The sequence below is a fragment of the Myiozetetes cayanensis genome, unplaced genomic scaffold (genome assembly GCF_022539395.1).
Source record: "Myiozetetes cayanensis isolate MyiCay16 unplaced genomic scaffold, myiCay2020 scf9, whole genome shotgun sequence".
Classification (NCBI taxonomy): Eukaryota; Metazoa; Chordata; class Aves; order Passeriformes; family Tyrannidae; genus Myiozetetes; species Myiozetetes cayanensis.
The window spans coordinates 35329560-35357059 of NW_026088185.1; the positions used below are offsets into that span (position 1 = coordinate 35329560).

Consider the following 27500-nt stretch of genomic DNA (forward strand, 5'->3'; position numbering starts at 1 on the left):
CCCTGCTTTGCATGTCCTACTGCTAGAGCAGATCGTTAGGAACTTATTAGTGAACTGGCCTGATTCCTTGAGCGTATTTATCATACTTAGCTTATGCAGCATGTGACCAGAACAGGAATAAACTTCACACCAGAGCCCTCCCATCCTGCCAGTTGTAAAAAGTGTGGTGTTTCTTTAATTCTTAAAGAAGCAAGTGCAGGGAGAGGATGAGTATGGTGGAGAAAATGCCAGCCAAGAGCAAAGGGCTGTGAAGATGGTCACTGGCTGTGCCAGTGTGGAAGCAAATCCAGCAGGAAAAAAATATAAATGCTTTCAGACCGCTGAAGGATCTCAACTTCCAGGAAAACTCAAGCTGCTCCTTTATGAACCTGATCTGCTTTTTTTTTGCCTGGGATGTGAGAGCACAGAAAGTCAGGCACAGAAAAAATTCCACTTCCATAGCAAAGTTGTTAAGAATGAATACCAAGGATTATGCTAATTTTTTTTCCCCCCAATCTAGTCACAGCTACCTTCAAGTCCCACTGTGAAAGTTCACATTTAATAAGGTGTGATTAACGAATGCTCAAGGAAGCCAAAAACTGTGTGTTATGAAATGAAGGGGAGATCTGGCAGCAAGGAAAATACAGGAGAAACCACAGATAGAGTAACACAAGTGACAGGGAAATTACTGGATGCCTGGAAATTAGGGCTCAGACTGCATTTCTTTGTAGCAGAGTTTCCTAAGCTTGCACACATACAGGGTTTGTTTTTTTCCCTTTATTTCCCTTTACAGCAAAATTGAAAATTCAAGCTTGATATATTGAATTTTGGCAGTATTGCTTGTGTGTTCTGTTTCCTAAACATGCATTTCTGCCAATCTAACCTGTTGGTTAAAAGTCAAGCTTGAAGAAAACTCTGGGCTTTGAGCTGTAAATGTAATTTGGCTTTGAACCTCCAGCCTTGACCTGGGAGAGCACCAAATCCAGAGCTGAGGCAGCTCTACCTGCAATTTAGGGCACAAGTTTAGCCATGATGGGGAAATCCCATGGTCTTAGCTCAGGAGATTTTAGCACGATCAAGTCACTTACTCAAATTAGCTTAAAATCCCAAAGCACTCTGAGCCTAAGCCCCTCCTCAAACCCCAGCACTGCCAGAAGAAAACCCTCACGGGTGAGGTGGGAGCTTTTCCCAACACTACCAAACACTCAGTGGGATGCAGCTCTGCCAAGACCCAGCTGTCCTGCTGAGCCCCCTCAGAGCAACACATTAATGTCCCCTTGCTAATACCTCCACAATTGCTAATTTTGTTCCTTTTTTGGTGCTCCTAGACTTTCTGCTTTTCCTCAGCACCTTTTTCTGTGTCCTCCTCACTGAACTGCCCACACTGTCTCAGTCCCTCCCTCTGACTTACTTTTCCCCAACATAAACAAGCCCAACCCTTGCCTTGTTCCACTTCTCCACAGTGCCACTCCTGCTCCATTACTTCAAATTCCCTGATTTTTTTTTTTTTTTTTTAATGCTACATTTGATGCTCACTACACCATTCTCTGTCCCATCCCCAAGCAACGTCCCTGCTCACTGCAGGTGGGTTGGACTAGATGACCTTTAAAGATCCCTTCCAGCCCAAACCATTCCAGGACTCTTACCCCCACAGTTGTGCTCCATCCAGTTATCCATCCCTTTTCCTCTCCTCAAACAGAAGTCAACCACCTCCACTGCTTCTCACCCAGAGTTGCCTCCACCCACCCTCCCCAAGGCTGGGTGATGCCCCTCAGTCTTTGCCTGCTTTGCTCATCCCTTCCACGTGGCATTTGTTCATCACTGCACCTCCCACTCGTGCAACCTGAGGCCTCCCCCCAGGCAGCACAGAGGTAGCCTGGCAGGAGATCATCCATATTTTATAAATTAATTTAGAAACGAGACAATTAAAGTCCTTCATAATTTCATATTAATTTGTATTAGTATTAAAAAGGCCACACTAGAGCTATTTAGTCTACCACATCCACACCAAGGCCTCAGTTTTGATCTGAGGGAACCTGACAGCTTGAGCAAAGTTCTTTGTTCAGACACCACACAACATACCTTAGCAGTGTGCAGTGTGCAGCTGTTACAACACTAATTGAAATATGTTTTCAAATGTATCGGGTTTCCAGACATTTGCAGAAGAATTATTTTCTTCCCCCCATGTGCAAACCCCAGTATTTCAGCCATTTAAAGGGAGTTTTTAATCCCTACAGCGTGTTAGCAGCCCATAAAATAAAGCTGAAGTAAGGTGTTTTACACTGGGGATGGGGATAAGTCTAGAATTGTAGGTGGATGCAGAGATCCTACAGTTGTAGGTGGATGGGGAGGACCTACAACATTAGGTAGTCCTGGAATCCTTGAATGGTTAAAGTTTATCTTGTTCCACGCCCCTGCCATGGGCAGGGACACCTTCCACTATCCCAGGTTGCTCCAAGCCCTGTCCAACCTGGTCTTGGACACTTCCAGGGATGGGGCAGCCACAGCTTCTCTGGGCAACCTGTGCCAGGACCTCACCACCCCCACAGTCAAGAATTTCTTATTAATATCTAATAATATCTTCCTAATATCTAATATCCTAATGCCTGAAAAAGTCCACTTCTTTTTCAGTTTGAAGCTGTCACCCCTTGTCCTGGAGCACTGTTGTGCAGTGTCATAACATTCATAACATCAGTGGGGTAGAGGCAAGTCAAAAGCAATCAGATTGAACAGCTCACTCCACAGGTTTTCCCAATCTCATCTGAGAGCACCTGTGTCCTCCATGGGGGATGGAACTAGGAGAGAGGAACCCAAGGCAGCTCCCAGAAGGGCTCACGAAACACTTGTGTTTCATCGAGTGGATGCACGATGTAAATGCCACATTTTGCAGTGAAACTAACTGATGAATCTCTCTCAAATATCTAAAGGAAATGTTTGGGCTTTTTTCATTTTATTGCACAAAAGAGGTTCCCACAGGGGCCCATGCTCAATCTACAGAGGGGAATGGGCTGGTGCGCAAAACCACGACAATTACTAATCTTCTTGTGAAGTCTCTGAAATTGCATTTCTGTTAAAACAAAATGACAACAACAAAAAATCTCTAACAGTAAGTATCTCTCAATCTTCCTGAGCTAAAAGTCTTTGACTGAACAGCTCTGCCTTTCCCATTTGCAGTGGTATAAAAGTCAGAAGACATCAGATCACAACCTGTCACTGGTCCCAGACTAAATATCACCCACCCTTTGCCTGAGGGAAGTGGGTCTTTTTTCAGTGGGAGGGGGACAAACAGGAATCCCACTCTTTGGAGGAAAGAAGGAAACATTTTTGTGACAGTTTGTTTTTATTTTTTAAAGGCAGTTCTTTTGAAGCTGCTCGGGGGGTTGGATGTTAGATGTAGTCCCAATGGAGATGGATTAGTGGCCAGAGCACAGCAAAGCGGTCAAAGGTGCAAGATAAATGCAATTTATATATAATTGCCCAAGCTGCACCTGTTCCATTTTCAATAGGAGACCTTGTCTACAGAATGAATTTCATGAGCATAGAATACATCCTTTTTTTTTTTTCTTTATTTGAGTGTAAAATGGGGAATTCGAAACTTGTATCAGAGTAAAGCAAGAAAAAATAACCTTTAAATAGTATGTAAATTTTTTATGAATCAAGCTCTAAATAAAGAAAACTCCCAAGCTGGGAATTCAAAATACTAGCCAGAGAGAGCTGATTTGCTACCAGGCTCAAGAACAATATTTAGTTTACAGAATCAATCTGGAAATAAAACTATTGCTTGCATCAGCATGAAAGCTACAAAAATAAAAAAGAGGTCTTAATAAAATATACAGTGGAAAAGGAAAGGATGAAAGCACTAGCACAGCTATGAGGCCCTCGACAGCCCACACAAGTAATAAAATAGAATATGATGTAATATAGAACAACAATGAAAGGATTTCAAATTTCTAGGTAGGATTCTGAAAAACTGTTTCCAGCTTTTGTTGCAGAGCAGGCACGCTAAGAGTTCCCCTGTGAAGCTACGATAAAGCTGGTGCGCGGCAGACATGGGCGTTGGCGACGGCAGAACAAATGCTAACCTTCACCTTACTTCTGAATCAGTGCTGGTGACCAGGGGCACTGGACCAGGAGCCAGGATACATCTCTTTTTCTAGATGCTCCATTCTTTCTGCTCTCCTGCTCGCTCACCCACTCCTGTTTTCTCTCCTTATCAGCAGCACAGAGATTTTCTTGCTCGCCAGAGCACCGATGCTTTGCCATGAAGGCAACCAGCTTCTTCACCTTTCATAAGGAAAGTGTCTTGAACCCTGTGCTAAGCAGCTTGGAAAAATCTGAGATTAAACACATGCCCTATTGGCTCAACTAATTTCAGCTTGACCAAATTAGGACGTGTCCATAAGACTTCACAGGAAGATCATGTGAGCCCTGAATTCCTGTGCTACCTGCCATGCTCTGCACCCTAATTACAGTGCTGCAACCCCTGGCTTTAAAGAAATAGGACCTTGTGAAGCTCAAACACTAAGAGGGGCACATAACTTCTCCTAAAATTAAACAGTATCCCCAAATTAACTTGGCAGAATTTGGTCCTGCAACAAGCAGTGGCCTCTACACTAAATTTCAGATGAGCCAAAACCAATGCAATTCACTCATTGCAGTAACACAATGAATTTTCCTTCTCCCATTGCAGAATACCACCAATGCTGCATAAATTAAAAACTATGGATTGTGAAATTTAGGGCCCTTTTTCTACTGTGCTCCAGCTGTGGCAGGCATGGTGTACAGAGGTGATCACAGAGCAACTTGTTCTGTGGCTGCATGATCCTAGTAAAAGTTCTTGGGTTGACACAAAGAACTTGCTAAATCCTGTTCTTTTTGCCCTGGCAGGGAAACTAAGCTCCACTGCAACACCTAAAACATTCCTGTTTTCTTATTTACAGCACTTGATTAACAGTGAATGATAACTAAGGCATTGGTTGCAATAGGTATGTGGACCATGAGAAGGGGTGACAAATAAAAATCTGATTGTTCCAATATCAGAAAAAAAAGTCCTAAGAAAGCACATAGATTTTTTTTTTTTTACACAGGAAAACATCCACTTTTTGTGCTTCTCCAGGAAAGACAGGAAGTGTTTCAATTCCTCGTAAAGCATATTTTTTAATGAAGTTACAATGGATTAGATGATCAGCTGGTCAAGAAAACACCCTCAGAAAAGAAGGTCTTTCTTTTTTTAGGTGTCAAAAAGTTGACTGAAAACTTGGACCTGCTCTTACAGTGACCCCAAATGCAGAAGATGGTGTTACTTTCAATTCGGTTCCTTCCTGCAGTGTCACACCCATGCTATTAATGCAATTACAAGCTTCACCTGAAACTATCAAATTAATTTGAAATTCTCTTAAGATGCACTTGAGTTATTAGCCAAAGTGCCAGTGCAGTGTGCCTCCTGAAGGCTGTGCATCAGGTATGGAGGTCTTCAGACCTCCCAACCACCTCTACCTAAGGCTAACGAGATGCATGGAGGCTCCACAAGAGCGAACACCTCCGTAATGACACTTCCCACTTTACACAGCGAGTCCCATCGCAGGATCTCGGCCTGCATGAACTCATATTTACGATGCCCCAGAGAGGCGGGCTGGTATAATTTCCCTCTGTTTCAAAGATGGGCGAAGGTGAGAGAAAGATGAAGCAACTTGGTGCGATTCTCAGAGGAACTTCTGCAGCAAGGCAGAGGAGAAGCGCGGTGCTCTCAGCTCCAGCTCCTGGGCCTTTGCCACAAGACCATCCCTCCCGTCTCCAAATGCCCTGCTCAGGCTTGGTGAGGTGCTGGAGCTCTGTTGCATTGAATGTGACACCCTACACACGTTCTGGATCATAAGGCCAAGTCCCATAAAATTGACGGATGTAAAGTCAAGAAGCCAAAAGGGACAGAGGAAAGAAGAAGGAGCTGCAGCGTTGCAGCTGTGTGGCATTTCTCTAGGCAGGAGGCTCCTGTGCTACTTCAAGACCATAACATATTTTTGCTTTTACGAATGCAGTTTATTTTGCAAATCAAGGTGATTGCACACATTTCAGCTTGTCAAATTTTCAGCCTTTCAACCATATGTCTGTCGACCTTATGGACTACCAACTTTATGGGATTCAACCATATGTCCAGATCCCGATATATATGAAGGCCAGTTCTAACATAAGAGCTTTACGGTAGTAGTGTAGTAAACCATAATGTTTGCAGATGGCTGTAATAAAATCATTCAGGAGAGGAAAGGTGCAGGGACGTAAAGCCTTCAAAGCTTCTTCTCCTGAATAAACAATTTTATCTGAATAATGTAGTGGGAAGCACATTCCACCAATGAACTGGCTGATCTAGTCCAAAATGTTGCTTTTAATTTTCTTTCCTAATCCCACGTGTATTTTAACTTCCTTTTGTATTTTCCTTTGTGGGATTAGCTTAGAATCTGGAAGAAAAGTATAAGGAAAAATAACAAAGTAAAGGCTTTTGTTTTAAAGGCACAGTCCACTTCTGAATTGTAAATTTTTCATCAGTGAAATGCCAAATGGTTATGTGCGGCCTGGAAGATGTATTAATAGAGAGGTATAAGGTTTTTACTGTCACATGGTGAGATTGAAGGATGATGTGACTTGCTTCATTTCCTGCAGTGGGACTCAGCTTTCAAAGCTAAGGAAAGTTTCCTCCTGAGTAAGCTTTTTCTAACTCTAGGAAGTTGGAGTTTGGTTTATGTCCTGCTGCACAATAACTCACATGATAATTCACATTCCCTTTGTCTAACATAACTGGATATCTCTATTATTTGGGAAGCTCTGGTCCCTTTTTCCCCTAACTGAAACATGCTGAGCCGATGTGTCCCCCTCAGAGAGCTCTGCCCTGGCTGACAGTGGGGAAGGGAGCACTATCTGTAAGGGGAACCATGGCCAGCATAGGTGTGATGGAAGGTCTTTTTCAAACCAAAGTATTTTTTAAGATGACAATCTGCGGCGAACTTTGCCAAACTTCCTCGAACTAGACAAAAATCAGTTCCTACTCAGGAAAGAAGGGAACCTTCCCCAGGCATTAACTGGGAAGTGAAAAAGTGAACTGCAACCTGCCTGTGCTGCTGGCTTGCAAAATCACAGCAAGAGAAACCCCCCTGAGCTATTTACTTTCAGATAACTTGACCAGAGCCAGCTCTTATGCTGCTAACGTCAGTGGAAGTTTTTCTACTGGATAAAATGGAGAAGGGTCAGATAGTGTCTAAGAAATACACTGTCACTGTTCCTTCCTATGCCAGACTCTGTGCTGACCAAGTTGCAGCTCTTTCTGAGTGCTAGGGCCTGCCTCATTCCAAGAAGGCTTGTCCTGAGAGATGCTGAGTGCCACAACTGCCGTCACAATCAGTCTGAAATCTTGTGTAGCACCCACTGACATTCACATCGCATCCAGCTCTCCTTCACCAAGGAACAGCCATTAAGGAAAACTAAAAAGTAAGTTGAACTGAGCAAAAGAATTTTTGAAAGCCTCACGACCTGCCCAACCCTTCGTAGCGCAAATGTGCTCATGAAAGACCGCTGAAGAACGCAGCATGAACCTCGGCCCTCCCCTCGGCGCGCGCGGCCGCCCTACCTGTGTGCTCGTATTTGTGTCGCAGCAGGGAACTGCTCTTCTGGAATGTCTTGTCACATAAGTCACACGCGTACATGCCACTTTCTGTCTTCTTGATCTTCTTTCGGGACAGACAGGAGTCGGAGTCCGTCATGTCGTCGAGGCCGGACATGTAGTCTGGGGTTCCATCAAGCAATTCTCCCTGCGAGGGAACCACTCGTCAGCGACACCGCTGCCACCACCGCTCCTTCCCACGGGGAAACCGACCACCCAGAGAAATTAAAATCATGTCCCCTTAGGACAGTGGTCCCTCTTAGCCTAGGGACCCGCTAGCAATGAAACTCTGTGTAAATAACAAAGACCTTTCTACTTCTGTGCCTCGAACCAACATTCTGTCTCTGAGCACGCTGCAATAACAGGGTTTACACAAACCAGCAGCGTTTACCACATCAGCACTAAATGTTTTCAAGGAGCAGAAGGTGCAAAGGGGGTAGGCTCTTCATGGCCACCAAAAGGTGTTATAATATTTTACAGAGGTAAGTGTAAGCAACAGCTAGGGGATCGCTCCTTTCAAAACACCAAAACTTGGGTGTGTTCTGTGTCTGTGGAAAGGTTTTAATTGAATTTTATATTTAGGTACAAATGTTATTATTATGCAATCCATTTAAATGTATGTCTCCCGACTAAAGGCCTCAAGCTATATTTTTATATTTAATTTTGTAATTTGAAATAGGGAATATTAATAACACTTTTTATCAATGTTCTATCTATGTTAAAACAGCCTTCAGCATTAAGCAATAATGAATGTGGATCAGTAAATTATTAAATTTCTTGATATTTATTTTGTCTTGATCCAAAGAGAGTGCAAACTTGCATGATAACATACATTTCCATTTGCTATCACACAGTTCAGTTTTCTTAGACTAGGTTTGCACTAATTAATATTAGAGAAGATTAAATAGGCTTAAATACATTTACAAAGAGGGCAGATGTACTGTAAATTGGAATAGTGGAACAGCTGTTATGGAGGTGCAGTGCTATTTATGCTCCTATTGTGCAAAGAGGGATTACAGTCTGTAATGTAAAACCATACCTGATTTTCACATTTGAAACTATAAAACATTTACTACTCAGTAAAATTACTAATAGACCGTAACAGGACATAGGGGAACAGGCGCAAATGTAAAAAGAAATTATTAATCTATAATCAGTTAATCTCATTTAACTAAACTCTGTACATTATATCTGAATACACCCAGCAAAAGGCTATAAAAGTATCAGACTTCTGTGGAGCTGCTCTTTGCTGTAGCCATGCAAGTGACAAAATCCTTTGCTACACCTGCACTGACTCTGGGACAACCTGAGGGAAGGATTAAGGGCTGTACCCAGGCACGAAGAAGTGCTGACCCAGATTATGTGTCCAGGGAAAGACTTTGTCTGCGATTAAGGGCCCTGGCTTGCTACCTCTCCAAATAATTTCATTTAATCTCTGCGTTTTTTCAAAGCTGTTCCAGATGACTGGCAGGATTAGAGGACTGGTAGTCTGGGAAGGGCAGCAGGTGGGCTGAAGGAAGGGGCTACAGGTCAACTTTTTTCATCCCCCAGACATTCAAGAGAGGAGAGAACACCTTTCCCACACACAGTGGGTGACCAACCCCCCAAAAACATGGAGAAAAAACCTTTGAGGGCTTTCAGTGGAATACTTTGGCTATGAGGCCATATGGACCTCTGCTTAGAGGAATACAGCTTTGCTTCCAAGTGTGGGAATGGCCCCCAGGGGGTCTCCCACTGCTCCTTTTCCCCATGGTGAGATGTAGTTATGCCCTGAAGAGATAAGTTTCCCTACAAAGTTTTCTTTTTTTCTTTTTTTTTCTTCCAGGATGGGATTTTTCACAGACATTATTATTGTTATTTCTATTTAGATACCAATCTAAGAAGAAACAGCTGAACTCTTAACAAAACAAAACCATCAAGCATTATTATGCCTGTTCAAAGTTACTGGTACTGCTTCTGAACCCAAGCAGAGGTACTTTTAAGGTAACTGCAGTTCATTTTCCTATTCCACCACATTTCTGCAAGTTCAGACTTAAATAAACTCTGCTAATTTTGTCAGAAATGTTGACTGCAGCTTTGGGGTTTTTCTTCTGTGAGAGGACATGTCACAGAATGCTAAATTATAGCCTTTTGGAAGAAAAACAGTTGCAACAATTTACCTGAAATCCTTGTTTCCGCTGGTACTTTCTCCTTTGCTGCATATCGGCAAAAGTAGCTGCTCCAGTTGGGTAGGTATAGGCCATATGTGGTAGGAAGCTCATCTGATCTAGTCCTGGGTATGGTCGCAGCCCAGGAATACTGGTCTGGACTGGTGGCATAAAAGTGGCTGGGGGAAATGCGCTCTGTGGTGGAAGTGTTGTGTATAAAGGTTTGGCACTAAATGGGTTCATACCAAATACTGGGTTAGTGCTTTTATCCAGATTATTTGAATTAGAAAACTCCTTCTTGATAAAAGTCAAGTTCAGCGGCTCATCTGAGTTTTCAGATGATGAAGAAACACTGTTGTGTTCTAAATTTACACTATTAGATTTTGTTTTGTTCTTTGTGGCTATAATACTTTTGGGTTCCTTCATTTGTTTTGGTAAAGACAAGTCCAAAGGCTCAGCCTGAAGCTCCTCAGAAGAGAAACTGTTTGGAGTGTAAGAACTACTGTGGGAGTTTTTAGAAGATGTGGAAGAAAGATTTAAAGGAGAAGGAGTATTGCTCCTAGAGTGGTCCAATTTATCAACTGGCTTAATATTGGTAAAATGAGGAGGTTTTGTTAGCCTGAGAGGAGTATCACAATTAGTAACACTGTTATGGAGTTCAGCTATAGATGGTGAAGTTATAGAGTCCACAGGCTTTATTGGAGATCTGGCTGACAAAGAGTCTTTAGTGGGAGTGTTGTTGGTGGCAGCCAGCGCCACCTTGGCACTGGCCCTTTCCAGTGATGGTGACCTGGAACTTGAATACTGGTAGACTTTCCTTTGTTCAAACCATTCCTTCACAAATTCCTGAGGAAGGCCAACAGCAATGGAAATTTTCAGTAGTTCATCAGAGTTGGGTTCCATATTCATAGCATAATACGCTTTAAGTACAGACATGTGGTCCTTGTATGGGTTGATGGGGCTAGTCATTCCTTTCTCAGAAAGTACTGATGACAGCAAGAGGGTTTGCTTATCAAACACTCCAGGTTTGTTGGGAACCATGTTCTCGTGAGGCTGAAGGACTGCCTTGATTTCTTCGTTCATTTTACACAGGTAACGCTCATGCTGATGCAACGGAATGGGACCAGGAAAGCTTTCTTTACAGAACTGGCATGAAAATGGAGTGGATACGTTGTGGTTCTCTATCATCTTGTCTTCAGTTACCAGGTCTATTAGGGTTCGCAGCTTCTCTTTTTTAATGTTATTGAGCTGCCTCCTCGAGTCTGTGGTTAAGCTCTGGAGGCAAGCTTTGGCTTCATTGACTTTCTCTAATGTATAGTCAATAATACTTTTAGTGGCACCATTATGACTTACTACTGGAAGACCCACAGGGGGAATATTGGGGGAGGTAACTCCTTGTTCCTCGGCTTGAGAGCATGAATCCTTCATGTGGTAAACCTTCAACTTGGAGATCTCTTCAGCCTTGCAGTCCATTTTCTGCCTGGAAACCGTGTTGTCCACAATCTGTAGGACCTTCTGCACCTCGCTTAAGTTACTGCCTACCGCAGGAAACCCGAGCAGTGGTGCTTCCATCCCTACACCTAAGTGCTGCATTGGACTCTGAGCAGAAGCATGAACTCCTAAGGGGCTGGTTGCTCCAAGTCCACCATTCATAAAAGGACTAGTTGCACTAAACCCATGTGAGGCCATAAGAACCTTGTATTCATTGAAATCTAGTGGTTCTGTTTTAATTTTCAGTAGGCCTGTTTGTTCAGACATACTAAGTGGTTTGCCATTCTCCAGCTTGTTTCTCAGCTGTGTAATGGCTGAATTAGTAGGAGAGGAAGATACAGAGTTAGGAGAAGAACCCGTCTTGATATTGTTTCTCATTCTGCCATTCACAGAGATCAAACCAATACACTTCTTGCTGCTGATGTGCGAACTGTAGGAGCCAGAATGGGAGAAACGTTTCTTGCAGTTTGGACACTCATATGGTTTTTCACCTAAAATGATAATTAAAGCCAAATGTTAATTATCATTGTTGCTGCCATAATTGCAAGCGATCGCATTTGATGCCTAACTGATTGACTATGTATCCACTGATTAATAGTGAGGGAATTCTAGGAATAAGGCCACACACCACCACCGCTTTACCCTCCTCTTTCTATGGGTCTTGAGGTCAGTTTGGACCCACGGTCTCCAGCTGGCAATGACCATCAAGGTATGAGACTGGCTCCAGACTGACCAGGGCAAGTCACAGGTGAGTACCCTGTGGGGAAGGGAGTAAAATCAATTCAGAAATGTTCAAATTGGTTCCTCTTCTTTTTTTTTTTTTTTCTCCCGAAAAATGGAATTTTCACTGGATATGAGCACGGCGTGACAAACTGAGTCCCGCTGTTAGAACCTCCACGTCAGCACTGGTAGAGCCTGTGCTTGGGCAGAGCCTGGTGACATTTTGTGTGCTGAATGCTGTGTCGAGCAGGGGAGCCAAAACGCCCAAGTCATTCAATCTGAGACGCTTGGCGCTCACTCGTTATCCGAGAATATGAGTTGTATTTCACTCAGGGGGACTTTTTTGTTTTGGAAAATATAATGGACTCTTCAGGTTCCGACTGCACGGCAATGAATGAGCGCTTCTGAACTCAAACTGCCAAACAATCTATATTATTTGCAGGAAGCTTTACTATTTCCAAATCTTTCAGCGAGACTGTGGTATTAACAGCATGATAAATGAGGATGACTCAGATATCACTTATGAAATACCTTAGTAGCTCCAAGAAGCCAGAAGCAGAACTGTGTAAATTTTAAGCAGTCTTTAAAACTCAGCTAATTAAACAAAATGCAAATGAGCACACCAGCACCTCCGCTACTCACCACTGTGAATTCGCAGGTGTTCCTTCAGATGGTGTTTATATTTGAAGGCCTTGCCACACTCAGTGCATTTGAACTTGCGATTGCCTGCTCCTTGGGTCAGCATTTGGTGCTGGGAGGAAAAGAAGAAAAAAAAAAAAAGAGATACCAACATGAATTTTATGCAAGAGAAACCATGAATTTCAAGCTTAAAAAACAAAAATGAAATTAATGTGGCTCTGAATTCGTCAAGCGGACCAAAAGGTCTGCATGTACATTTATTTGTCTCATCAGTGTTGCAATAAAAATCAAAATGTTGGCAGTAAACCGAAACAAATGAGAAAGTACTTTCACATGAGCATTCGATATTTGCTTTAGAATTATTTCCTAAGTCTCTCATCAGAAATGTGTTGCTTTAAGGTATCTTACGATGAGAGAAACAGTTTTATAAGAAGATTTGTGGCTCTTAATATTCCTAGCAGATTCTGAACATGTGGGACTCGGCTTGTTTAAAAATTCTGTTTACTGCGTGTGGAGGAAAGAGAGAAACACTGTCGTTAGTGGCATTTCGTGTAAGATTTAGTTCATTATCAAGCAGAGAAGACTGCATCTTCGGCATGAGCTGCTGCTGGAAATGTTTTTTAAAATCACAGAGCAGCAGGAAAGACTTGAGCTACCTTTTGTGCCATGTTTTCCCCCAGTGCTCTTCTAAGGGGTGAGGGAAAGTTGAAAGTTAAAAGTGGTGTAAAGATACAATCAAAGGCAGATGACCTTTTTGCAACAAACAAGAAAAGCCTCATGGCTTTGAATTTGGAGAGGGGAAAAAAATTAATTAATTAAAAAAATAATTATTATCTTGATGACAACATCCAGCCAACCACACTGGATGCTCAAGGTAGGAGGTCAGCCTTTTGCAGGCGGCCACGACACAAAAGCCTTTCACAGGGGCAGGGAGTGGGAAAAGAAAAAAAAAAAAAAAAGGGGGAAGAGAAAAAGAAAGAAGGGGAGGAAAAAAAAAAAAAAAAGGCAGAGCCGAAACGGTATGACAACTGCGAGGGTGTGCTGCCTCTTCCCACATTCCTGGCGAGACAGATGGTGTTACATGGGACACAGGGAGGTTTGTTCAAACAGCAGCAACCTTCAAAGATCAAGCAGAGCCCAGCCCGCCGCGCGCCATTGAGGGACCCGCGCTCATATGTTGCTGAGTTGCATAAACAAACAGCAACAGCTGTTTTGTCTCCCCCCATCACCCTCCGAGGACTACTATAAACTTTAGTTGTGCCACTGTTAATATGATACAATCATTTTAATTTACTAATTGTAAATGCCATGAGCAAATGAGGGGACTTTTCAACACCAAAGCTACCATTCATAATGCGCCAGTACCAGCGCGCTCTCGCATGTGAAATTTCAGGCGCTTACGTTGGATAAATATTGAGGCGGGTTTTTTTTCCCTCCCCTGGTGTTTTTAATGATACGAAGCAAAAGAAAGAACCTTACAGTGGATCAGGTTGGGGAAAATATACATGGGTTTCTCTACTGGAAAAACCATGGGAAAGAAAGAATAGGAGAAAACGCTCTGGAATCATTTATATTGATTTAAGATCAAGCAAAAGATACGGTTCTCTTAAAAAATGCTAATTGCAAAAATCGCGTGATTAGGAAGATGTGTGTTTGCCTAACTGCATTTACCTTATGCTGGGAAAAACCTACCAAGAGAAATACAGCTAATCATGATTTTCAGGTTTTTAAGAAAAATAAATACTGCATAAAGCTTTTATAATTTGACACAATGAACGCAACTATTTATTTAACTTTTAACCATGCCATTTGAGTTTCCATTACAGCCCTCCTCAAGATGGGTTTTCAGAAGTAGTTCTCCAGCGAGGAGTAGCTTCCATGCTGGTGTGTAAAGAGTTTTGTGGCACAGGTCTATCCCTAGCCTGTTTAGGAGCACTAGGGAAGCTCAGTCACCTGTTTGAGACACGCAGGATTTCCTTAAATGCGGCACTGATATAATATTACACGTATCCCATCGAGGAAAAAACTACTTTGATTTATTGCAGATACGCTGCAGGGCTATACAGATGAAAGCCATGCCCAGTTCTAGTGGCGCAATCACAAATGATAGCCTATATGTACTGTAGGAAGAGCTCTTCTTGAAATGTGTAATTATGTTTAACAAACGATTATACAAAATGCGCGTAATTTCGTGTGATTGAAAAGGTTCCTCAAAAAGTAATGAAAAAATATTAGTGGATCTTTTAGTACATCTTGGAGTTCCTATCTGCAACACTGCAAAGTAAAACTAGGTGAAAAATGGAATTAAAATTGCTGAGATGTTTAATAATGTATAATTAAAATGCTACAGTTTCATTCACTTTTTGAGGAACATAAAAACGAAACTAAAGTCAAGTTAAAGTGCAAATAAAATTTCTAAATTAGAAATTAACACACTCATTCGATCGTGAACATAAGACTATTAAATCATATTAGAAGAGACCATCAAAAAATCATTTAGACCTCAATTAAAGCTATTACCATTAAAAGATCTGCATCTTCAAAATGCCATGAAAAATTAATAATGATTGCCAATCAAAGCAATATCGTTTCTCTAAGGGGTTATTACAGAAAGAAATCACTTAAAACCAGCCCCCCACCTGATCTGTCCCTGGCTTGTGTGTCACCATATGCCGCTCGAGCTGGGTGCGGTAGGCAAACGTGTAGTTACAGAGAGGGCACGAGAAGTTCTCCTCGTTCTTCTCGTGGCGGTACTTGATGTGCTCCTTGAGGGACGTCAGGCGCTTGTAGCCCCGGTCGCAGTAGGGGCAGGTCAGCAGTTGGGCAAAGGCATCTGGAGTTCCAGGTGGCAGGTCTGCGTCCCGGGATGGAAGGGGGGGGGGGTTAGAAAGAGAGGCAGGCCAAAAGGTCAGCAAATCAATGGCAGCTCATGGGCTGATTGCCCGGGATGGTATGAGAGGAATCGCCGCAATCTGCCGCCCGGGAGGGAGGGACGGCGCTTCCAACCGGCGGGCGGGAGGCACCGGCACCCGCGCACGCCCACGGCAGACTCGCGGGGCCCGCTCCGGACCCCGCCGGGAAATTAATTACGGGCATCACTCCTCCCGCAGACCTGGCTGGCTGGAAAACTATGAAATACTTTTCCTGATCAACTGGCAATTTGCATTCCAGCCCCAGCTCGTTGCGTTACTTATGCCATTGACCAAATCCTTCCTACCGACGCTTCTCCAACTATTTATCAAGGCATCAGAGAGTGATAGGCTGGCTGCCCTGTCTCTTGTTGCATTAAAACTCTATTAAAACTCCCAAAACTTCCAAGTAGAGCAGCAGCCTTTCTCCGGTTTAAATTCAGCTCTTCAGTTCACCCACCAAATAATACAAATGTGCTGACTAAAAAATCACAATACACTGAAATTACAGCCCCAATCTTTGCTCATGAAATTCCATGCCGCTGCAGCTGTTCTTCAATTTTTAAGGTAAACACCCAGGCATGTAGTGCATTTATAATTGCAACAGCTGCACGAGGTCAGGATACTGGCTAAAAATGAATTACAGCCTCACCATTTTCTTCTTGCCCATTGGCCTCTGGAGTGCCAAGGCGAGACAGTTCCTCAGGGGCTTCAGGGTAAATAATGGCTGTGTCGCTGCGCTGCAGGTACTCCGCTATGCTGACTGCATGCCCATCCCCTTCCTCCAGTTTCCTTTTGGCAAAATATTCCTCAAAGTCCGACGTGCAATTTGCGTTCTTCACTAAAATGAGAGAAGGGGAAAAGAAAGGGGGGGGTTGAGTGAATCCTTTCCAAGAGCTTGGGTTGGTCAGCAACATTATACACAGGTTGAGCAGATGGGCTTGAGCTACAAAGGCTGGGGCTGCAGCTGGATCCTTGCTCTCATCGGTGTTGCTCCAGCTCCTAATAAAATTAATGTGGGCTTTCCACCAGCGTGGATGGAAGTAAGGGCAGGCAGTTAAATTAACAAGAACACGGGGCTCTACGGGGCAGCAGGAGAAGTTTATGAGCCTTGGGTAATGCAGGTAATCTTTCATTGCTGGAACCTGAACCTTCAGAGGGCTCCTGGGGACCCACGGCTTTTGGCATGAGCACAGCTCAACCTACAGGACTGAGCTCAGCTGCCCCCAGATACCGCAGACCCAAGACAGTCCCCACATGGGAGGTCATAGTTGCAGGTAGTAAAAGACCAAACTATTTCTCCAAGGCCGGGTCCTGCCTCAGGTTGCTCTTCTATGGCAGGCACAAGAAGAGAAGTGTTCACATCTTCCCTTTTTTTTTTTTTTTTCCTCTCCAAAAAGTTAACTTACAATGGGAGAATAGGTTGTTTTTAAAAAAGCATTGCTTCAGGATTTCTACAAATAGAACCACATGTTTGAGACCATAACAGGGATACCAAGCCTCAAACCACTTTGACAGTCCATACAAGAGTTTTCCTTCTTTTCCTTAAATGTAAACCTAATTTTTTTATTGTCCATGCAATGTCCATGAAACATAATATATGCTCAACCACAAAACATCCTGTTACTAAAAATGTGCTTTTCTCCTCCATGTAAGAACAGTGCTTAAAGAAAAGACATTAAAAACTCTTTGATGCTATAGACAAATAATAATATAATTATACTTGAAAAAAAAGGAGTTGATGGTTTTCCTTCTCTAAATTGTTTTTTTGTTTGCTTTTTAATAAGTCTTGGAAGACACAGTTGGTGGCAGGGTACTAATAAGACTTGTTTTTAACTGACCATAAATGAAAATAACAGCTTATGATTGATCAAATTTTTAATGTATTTCTGCTCAGGTGAAATAAGAAAATGAGGCAATGCCATAAACTATTCTTTAGTTCATGTAAAAGTAAAATATTAAATGGCATGACTCTGCTCTCAGTGATGCTAGGGCACAATATGGAACAAACTTATGGAAGTCGAAGGGGTTATGTTTTGTAACCACTGGAAATGAGACATTAACCAGCTCCTTGGTGTTTAGAAACGAGGTAAATGCTTTGCCTCAGTTTTCTACAAACATGCAAGAGGTGATGCTGGCAGTGAAAACAAGATGTGACCTCTGACTGTGGCACAAGTGGGAACCTGAAGCGCCTGATTTGAAGCGCTGATCTCGGCGTCATCGATAAAAGTAGATATCCGTCTCTGCAAACCTCATCCCTTTAGCCGATAAAATCAAATCCTCTGGCTGAGACAAATATGCCCTATTTTTCATATGAGCTGAGCAGCTTCTCAACTGTTCTGCGGCATTTTAGTGACAGTGACCAAATGGCACAGCGCACGGGACCCTGGTTGTGGAAAGAAACTTCTGTTCCTATTGCAGTGGTTTTGCAGGGAATAGCTACACCACCACAGAGCTCCTCTTGGTCCTTCTGTGGCTCCTGTTACCATTTGCTATTAGCATGAGAAACAATATCTCCCCTTTTAACACCAAAATAAAGCAGCATGGAGAGAAGGGGAGAACAAGGCTGAGTACCTTACCTCCATTTTGTTGCTGGGAACAAAATGGTGGTTACTGAGTACACCTTATACACAGGAGCATCAGAGTAGGTTTAGGACCTTTTGTTTTTATCAGAACAAAAAAGCTGAGGCATTACTTTTTACATTGGAAAGCCACCTTTTCATTCCCCTTGCTATGCCTAGATCTTCCAAGTGTTGCAAGATCATCCACCTTAACACTACCCCTTCTCCACTTTTTCTCTTGGCTTAGCAATAGATCCAAGGAAAACAAGTTTATTTTTACCAAATTTAGGCCGTGAACCAGCAAGTACTACCTGTGAAGCAAGGAAAGGAAGCTTTTCTACAGAGAGGAGAAATGGGAGCAGGAAGGGAAAAGGGTGGGATGGCTCCATGGGATGGTTTCCGTGTGTCCTCCTTCTCCTCCAGGCAAGCTGCGAGGTTTTGGAGTTTGCAACTGCATTTATAGTATGGGGATTCAAGCCACCAAGTAAGGCCTGTATTCAGTATTAGGAGCTTCCATCCCAAACTTGAACCCAAATGAGGTTCTTTCTTCCTGCCCCCAAGTCTATCTGGAGGCTGATCCAACAGGCTGTGGAGGACTGCTGCGATTATTACTGGCCTTGGCTTCCTAATTCTCTGGATTATGTAGCTTCTATGTCTGTGCATGCAACCCAGGAGCTAAAGCAAATGTTTATGTCTACATTGTAAACCCCTAAAAACAAGGGGATTTAGTGGAAAAGCTGACAGATCCTTAACTGAAACAATACAACCAGTGCTGCAACACTGCAGATTAACACAAACAGCGAAAGGTGACCATGTGGATCTGGTTTCTCACCAGCAACATTACTGACAATTCAGACATGGCTGGAAGCTCACCCAGTGTTACTAAAAAGACCCATCTGATAACCATTAGGCTTCTCTCTCAATTTCTGGGGGGAAGACTTGCTTCCCCACTCCATATCCTAATTTATTTTCCATGCACAAAGCCACGTTCCCAGACTCCTCACGGGCTGCCACTGCACACACAGTGCACATCCTCCCCCAGGCAAGAATTTCAGTGAGATCTACGGCGTGTGACCTCACCAAATAAGTCTTTTTTTAATTAATTATTGGAGCCTGGAGAGCAGAAATATTTTCAGGTCCAAAAGCTGATGTGGCTGCGTCACATAAAATTAAAACACATTAAGGAAAGCTATCTTTGGAGGCATTTAGGACCTTTCGAGATAAAGTGAGAGAGAGGTTCAAGGAGCTTGGGAGACCAGTTATTCTGTGTGGGAACTCGTCCTGCAAGATGGTGATAGCTGCCCTTAATCACAAACAAAGCTAATAAAACCACAGCCTTCATTAGCCAGGAAGTGAGAGGCCCCCATTGGTACACACAGATTACAGCCTGAAAACGGCCTGTCCTCCAACCTGCCAAGTTTTACTTCTGTTTTCCTCCCCCTGAAAGTTTTTCTTTCCCTTCTTTAAATTATATTAAAGAGATCTTTACTCGAAGCCTGTCAGATCAAAACCAGGAAAATTTTTCTGTTTGGTTACAGGGATTTTGTTAATCTATTTTCTGCAAACATCCCACTTGCAATAGCCCTAACAGGCAGAATAAAATAAAACATAAGAATTTTTTCATTCAGATTTTAAAATCCTCTTCTGTTAAATATCACTTCTTCAAGTCACCATTGCAGAACTCCCCAGAAATATTTACAAATTCATTTAGCAGGACCAAAGAATAAAATTTTCACTCTAATGGTCACTTTTGCATTTCTACTATACTACAGCTCATTATAAAAATGCAGCTGATTAATGTATGGATAACAAGATTTCTCTTTAAGTACCACTAGGAAGTGACCACTCTGACAATAGCAGAATAATTTAATGGAGACTTTTTCTTTTAGTTTTCTTTCTCTACTAATGACTTTCTGCAATGAATGTGATGTTAAAAATGAACCACAGTTATCACATGCACCTACAGAAACTCGGTGGTTGGATGTATCTGAATGACTCTAAAAATGTGTCTCCTATCTCTGTGCTCAGCCCGGGTCACAGAGCACTGCGAGATCTCGTGTCAAGAGGGACAGGCACGTTGTACTAAACAAGAGTAACCTCCTTGGCCCATCTGGAAGAACCCATGTTAATCTGTAGGAAGCCCTAACTGGCTTTCCCAGAGACCAGAAGGTCGCTGTGGAATGGTTTTTGCTGAAGATGGAGTCACTGATCCAACTTTTTTCTGTGAGTCTCACCTCAGCTATGTTACTGAACACCAGTATTAAATCCCCCTACTACCAACAGGGAAAAACTGAGGCCAAACACTCAAGACAGGCCCAAAGCCTATAGTGAGGCTGAAGCAGAAAACTTTGTACGCTTCCCAGACTATTTAGGAAGGATCTATAATGGCTCAGGGACTGACTTCTTCCCTTTCCTCCTCAAATAATGGTTGGGGCACTTCAACAGGCAAGTTGGGGGAGTTTTTACTCTGCATGAGGAATGCTGCAGCTCCTCATAGTCACCTGGCACCTTCCACTCAACATGAACAGACTGGCAAAGGCTTTTAGTTTATCAGATTATTTAATTAAATGATCTGACATTGCTCTTAAAAGACTATGGAGACAGCAGTGATTAGAGAAACATGTTTTACCCAACCTGCCAAGGTATCAGCCTCTGCTGCAGAAGGCTCTGAACACCTCAGTGACAAAAGATTTGAATTAAATACCAGCAGAGCACTAGACAACTCATGATAGTTACTTGAGCAAACCACCCATTGCAACTGGAGTAAAGAGGAGCCTCAGACTTTTGCACAGGACATCTGGGGAAGGAAGGAATTGCCAGGTGCAACACCCAGAGCAGCTTTTGCATTTTAAGTGCAGGCGACATAAATGCAAAGCACTCTTTGAGCCACGAGTTTGCTGTGCACAAAGATGGGCAGGGACAACCCTTCTTTTCTCCTCAGAAAACTGGCTTCAGTAGGGGCAGGACACCCCATGGACCCCAAGCAGGGTTAGCAGAGGGGTCATCATGGTGGGGGTCGATGACACCCTGGCCCCAGAGAATTGTTGTGAGGCCAACACTGAGCTGGGAGACAAGGCCATCAGATATTGGAAGGGAAGGGGCTAAGAGGACATGAAGTCCTCCCCTTCAAGCAGACCACATTGCAAGTATGAAAGAGTCAAGGCCTGTTATGGTAAGGAAAATATGTGCAAAGGAAGTCACATGGACTGATAGGGGACCTCAAAGGCTCTGGTAATGGTATTTCAGATAAGCATCAAGTCTTATTTCTGAATCAGATGTCTTTTAAAGTCCCATTTCTCCAAATGCTAAGCACAATTTGTCACTTTATTACCATCTCTTGGAAATAAAACAAGCTTTTAAAATATATATGTGTAGCCAGTTCTGCACAGCAACACCATTTAGTACCTACGTAATGATGAACTGCGCCTGGGTGCCACCCTCCCTTTCATGCATAATAAATCTAATGGATGAAGAAAGCAGTGATATGGTTTTATTTTCCTATTATTTTCCCCCTCAAAAATGACAAAGTAAATTTTGTGTGTTGCTTAATAAGAGCATTGGGGTTTTATGTGGGTGTTACCAACATTAGGAAAGTGTGAGTAATAAAATGCTTGTGAGACTTAGGTACCACCTTTTACAGTAATATTTGTGGAGGATATTACCTTTGAACTAAATCTCACAATGGAATGCATAGAAATGTACTTATACTAGAAAACTCTTAACCATGTAAATCTATCTGCAACATCTCAAATTGTGACTGAATGCAGAAGAAACACTGGGTGATGTATGACATTCAGCTGTGCTGAGGATGGAGTGGGGCCTTTTGGAAAGAACATGGTAAACCCCTGAATTCATTTGGATTAGAAAATAGTAACAGAAACCTTTTGCTGATTTACTCTGCTACAGAAAAAAAAAAAAGAAGATGGCTCAGAGGTGATGCCTTTTAAATATCTCTGTCCCCTTTCTTATTCCACCAAATGTATTGATTTCTAAGAGGAGGGGAAAGAAAAAGATGTGGGAAGTGGGAGGGGGGAAGATTAGTCAGAAACATTATAATCTCATAAATATGCATTTAAAGTGTGTGTGTCTGTGTATCTGTGTAAGGGGTTTATGTGTGTCATGCTGAAAAGATGTTTTCAGTCTCTGAAGTAGAGAGACTGTGCACCATCCGAATCCGGGACTGCCAAGGAAGGTGCACCCCATCCTCATTACCAAGGTCTTTGTAACCCTCCCATTAAAACACACCTGTATCTTGGCTCAACTCCTTTAAACTATCCGAGGCTCACCCTGACTGGGAAAACATCTCCTCGTGCTGCTGAGAACTGTTATCTCACAGGGATGCAGCTAAAAGGAGCTGGGGGCTAAAACATTGCGGGGCATGGGAGGGGAGCAAGGGCTCTCATTGCTTAAGTTTGTGGCTGCACTCTTGTGAACAATCTGGGGGGAGAAACTAAAAACCGGGAGAATTACACACATTTTTCCGAACTGTCCAACTGAAAACAAGTAATAAATTGTTTTGTCACTCTCAGTCTTCACGCTCAGCTAGTTTTGCGTGCGACCAAAGGGAAGGGGTGCTGGTATCATGCAATACCTTACCTGTACCATTGTTTCCGGTGGTCTGAATTGCGGCTTCAGGCCCCATAGTGTCATAATCTTCCTTCATTTCTTCTGTGAAATAAAGCATGCACACTTTTTAGCATGGGCACGGCAGTGAAAGCTTCACAAAGCTGGGGAGCACAGTGCAGTGCAGGAGAAGATCCTGCTCAGGCAAGGAGAGAAAAGGGCTGTTGTGGACCTCTATACAATGGCTTTGTTCTGGGAAGTGAATGAGTTCAGCAGTGCTGGAGGGATGAAAACTTATTTACTTTAAACATGACAGCAAGTGGTGGAAAACAGAGCTGTTTGTTCGGAGCCAATGAAGGACTTTTCCCAATATCAAATCTAATAAGTATCCGGGTGAGAAAAAGGGAATTTTTTTGTTCTTTATTCTTCTACATGTTTAAAGGAAATAATCAGTTAACAGACCCTGTGAGATCTATACCTGGAAGAAAATGCAAATGCAGGAGGAAGATGTAAGAACTTCTTCTATCTCCCTTTCTATCTATCTATCATCACACAGATCTGAGCTGTCATCATCATTTTAACCTCATTTGAGGCACAGTGTTTATTAATATCAACTGGTGCAGAAATGTGACAAATTTTCAAGTGTGGGCAGTTCTTCTCTGCCCCTACTATTAGTTTGCATCTTCTGTGCACTGACAAAGTTGGCCTTTATGGCCATAAATTGGATTAATTCACATGCAAATAAGCATGACATGTGCAGAATTATTTACTATGTATTTATCATGGATCGGTTTACTTTCCATGGACCCGGGGGTTTGGAGTGAGTTAAAATAGCATTTGGAAGAGGCTGGATGCAACTCCATCACTGGGGAGAACACTTTTTTCCTGGATGTTTCAGCCTGCCTTGCATTGCCTGTCAAACTTGGTTTCTTGCTGCTAATTTGTTAGTTCATATGCAACAGGTATTCACACATACAGCCAGGAGAAGATTTAACCCTCCAAAGGATTTTCATAGGCAAAAAAAAAAAATATACAGAGCGTTTCTTTCTCGCCTTTTCAACTCCTAAATGCCAGCCTTTCTTTATCTGAAGATGTGCACAAACATACAACCCCTCCCTTTTCTTTTTCTAAGTGAGAGAATTTAGTATTTGAGATTTAAGTGAAAAAAAAAGTCTGCTTTTATCTTTCACTGAGCTGCACTTACAAGAAATAAAATGGCAAAAGGAACCCAGAGATGGTTCAACAATGACCAAATAAATTAGAAAAAAAAAGAGAGAATTTCCCAGAAACAAACACCAGTCGATGATGATTCAGGAAGATGGATGCTGCTCAGCCAATCAAGTGATAGACTGGCAAGAAGATCAAAGCATGCTATTAAAATCTTATTGATACATGAAGCATTAAAATTCTTATTACTCTTCCTTTTTTTTTTTTTTTGTGAAAAAGATTTTGATGAGGACAGAAACTGGCCCAGTATTAATCCATTTCCATGACAATGATTTGACTGAAGATAGGGGAATAATATAAACAGAGCACATTCTCAGTTCATTCCTAAATTTGTAATCTTGTAGTATTCTTCAGATGTCACATTCTACAAGTAATTAGTTGGTAGAATAACAGGTTCTAATTGTATCATTCTAATCAAAACTAAAGCACAGAATGACTTAATTCAGAGCTTTACAACCAGCGTACAATACTGCGGTATAAATATACATGTTTATGGCTTTGAAGCTTAAAAAAGGAGAAAAAAAATTAATGAAAGCTCTTAAGTTAAAATATGCAGGTACAAACAGATGCTAAATTTGTACAAAAGCATAGAATATGCAGACCAGATGAAAAATATTTGTTTAAACTGTACAGCAGACAAGCCAGCCTTGATTCTTTTCCCAGATCTGGCATTCTGCCTCTCTAAGGATCATTTTCAGGGGGTTATCTTGCGTCCAAAACATTTAGGAGTTCAATATGTATTAATAAAATGTTGTCAATTATGATAATTGATCTGCTGGGCCAGTCTCACATCTGATATTTTTATTGCAGCCTCCCAGAAATTTTAATCAAGGTACAGTGTTTCTGAGAAGTTCAGCCTTCGATATAAATATAGTCATTGTGATTTTCTTCCTTGATCATCTCATGTGATTTCTGGTAGTAAGGAGTCACAAGTATCAGAAGTTTTCCATCTGAGGGCACTTCTACCCAGTCAGCAAAGGGGAAAACAGTTAACAGCTTTTTTTTTAATTTTTTTTTTTTTTTTTTTTTTGCATAATAGTGGTAATGTTCAAGATTTCTGCTGTACTTCCTTCCTCATTGCCATTTTCTTCTGTGGTAAAGAGAAGTTACAGTGTCTAGTTGCTTCCCAAAAATTAATTCAAGGCTCACGAAGGCTCTGTGCTGCTTCTCACTTTGTGCAGGTCACCGGGGTGCAAGCTGCAATTTTTCATGTACATTTTAATTCTCGTTTAGCTGACGGTTGCACAATTTAACCTCTAGCATTGCGACACTCAAACATGACTTTTCTTTACCTAAACCTGCCCCCTTCCTAAAATCTGTGACCCTGCACTTTCTGTCCTTCCGTAAGAAAAATATATTTGCAGCGTTTTCTTCCTCTCAGCATTAATTTACTAAAATATAAACTCTGGATATCCAGGGCTGCTGCTGTAAATCCAGAGCAAAGCTCTGGGTGTTGAAGCCAGAATAAAAGCAGGACAGTCCCCTGCGTGCGCAGATGCGGCAGAGGATCCACAAACACGGGCTCAGCATTTATTTAATCTGAATGGATCCTAAGTGGGGGCTTTGCTGGTTTATTTTTTGGAGAGCACCTCGCTATTCCGAGCACATCTGACCAAATGTAATATGTCTGTCTAAAACCACATACTGTATTTATTTTGAAAACACTTGTAAAAGTTTGCATTTTCCAGCCACCCTTGGGATAAAGGTTTGTAAAAATAAAGAGCACTTTCTTCCTTCGGATGAAGAATCCTTGAATAAGCAGAAAGAGGCCAAGATGCAGGTGATTTATTTAAGTCTGTGTCAATGATAATGATGTCATGGTTTCCAGCACACTGTGTCCACCCCATTGTGGGACGAAAGAATGTCAAGGACAATTCCAAACACAAAACTTTGATTGTGCTGGAACCGGAAAGGCACAGTAAGAACTCCACTGCGCTCTTCAGTTCAAAACCTGCATCCTGCAGACAAACTACAGAAAGCATGGGAGAAAGAGCAAAGGAGAGGGGGCTTATCTCAGAGTAAAGCTATGTGCTGAGGTACTGGGGTAGACAGTCAGGCACCAGGGATAAAACACCACTGAATAAAACAGCACCCGAATTAGAATTATTGTCTATATTGTGTGTTTTGAACAATAAATAAGAAAAATATTTTATCAGAAGAAAAATGTGTTATCTAAGAGTCAGGATAAACAATGAGTAGCTTTTTAAGACCAATCTCTTTTCATTAGACATCAAGGCACCACATCAGAGCACTTTTAGAACAATAAAAAAAAAAACACACAATAAATCATAACCAATCATTAGAACTAGACAGGTAATAGCAGAGTAACTTTCTTGGACTGTCTAACTAGAAGGGCTAAATAGGATTAGGGATTTACATTATATTTAATTATTGTAAGACTAGGACACTGGTTTATTTACCATAAAGGTAAGGGCAGAGGAACAGCCTGTTCATTTGTGCTGCAGGCCTCATTAACCACAGGTGATCAAAAGACCCTGCAAAGCATTCTTGGGGATTATTATATTTAAAACGTGGGGAATTATGTTCCTTCCCCTGTGCAGAATCCTGCTGCTGGCATAAAACACAGAACCCGAAACTCCGCTGGTTTTGATCATTTCTAACTATTGATCCTAATTTTAAAAAGCAAACTTTTCAGAAGTTTGGGCTTGTACATTTGTTATATCATTATTAATTATTCCTTTAAGGGTGGAAATTCTAGTAATTGGTCCTTACCCTTGATTTCTAGATATTAAAATTTAAAGCATCAGAACATTCATTCTTATAGCCCTGCATATCTAGTTCATTAACAAATATGAATAGCTAACACCAGCTCATTTAAATAGTATGTCTTACATGAGTTCTCGCTACACTCTGTTTCTGTCACACTGCTCCCAAGAATCATTGGCTCTTATTATACATGTAAATGGCTATCATAAAAATAAAAATTTCATTTAAGATTGTTAATGACTTCTGCAGCAGTCAGACTTCCTTTAATGATCATCCTCTGCCCCTAATTAAACGTATTTATCTTTCAAGCATCTTTGGCTGAGTTCTCCCTCATAGTTGAAAATCTAAAACCTTAAGTCTTAATGGATATTGCAATAAATGTTTATGTATGGAATAGCAAGGATTCTAGCAGCCCTAACCAAAAAAACATCTGAAGCTGTGACAGCACCAACTTATGCTTTGCAAGGAAGGGGGAAAAAAAAAATAATGAAGGGCTTTGTTGTAGTCAGGTTAACATGCTGCTGCTTTTTTCAAAGCAGTACCTCTTCTAACAATGATGGTGTGTATTTATATATATATATATATTTATGAATATTAAAAAACCCTCACTATTATCTGAAATGCTAATACTGAGTGAAGATAAAATCACTTCCTGCCTCTTTTCCTTTATTTTGCTCATCTCTTTTCAAGCCAGTACTACTTGCTTTGATGCTCAGAGACTAAGGTGCAGTTTAAAGAACGATGTCACTAACACTTTGAAAGAGGCAAGGGAGAAAAATCCATCTCTGCAAAACTCTGTGGGCAACCTGGTACAATTCAGACCAGACCTTTAGTAAATCAACGCTGGTCCAGTGGCTGCAACTGTGCTGCTCCTATTTTCATCCGCTGA

At 41.9% G+C, this 27500-nt stretch overlaps 1 protein-coding gene across 1 annotated transcript in view; it reads right to left on the reverse strand.

Moving 5' to 3' along the window:
- Positions 1-27500, reverse strand: part of ZEB2 (zinc finger E-box binding homeobox 2) — a 115666-nt gene that overhangs the window by 3484 nt on the left and 84682 nt on the right. The window contains exons 5-10 of the mRNA XM_050340490.1: positions 22691-22762; positions 16186-16374; positions 15264-15478; positions 12628-12736; positions 9787-11756; positions 7595-7775 (exon numbers count right to left, since the gene is read on the reverse strand). Coding sequence (XP_050196447.1) covers positions 7595-7775; positions 9787-11756; positions 12628-12736; positions 15264-15478; positions 16186-16374; positions 22691-22762 — 2736 coding nt within the window. The remainder of the gene's footprint in view (positions 1-7594; positions 7776-9786; positions 11757-12627; positions 12737-15263; positions 15479-16185; positions 16375-22690; positions 22763-27500) is intronic.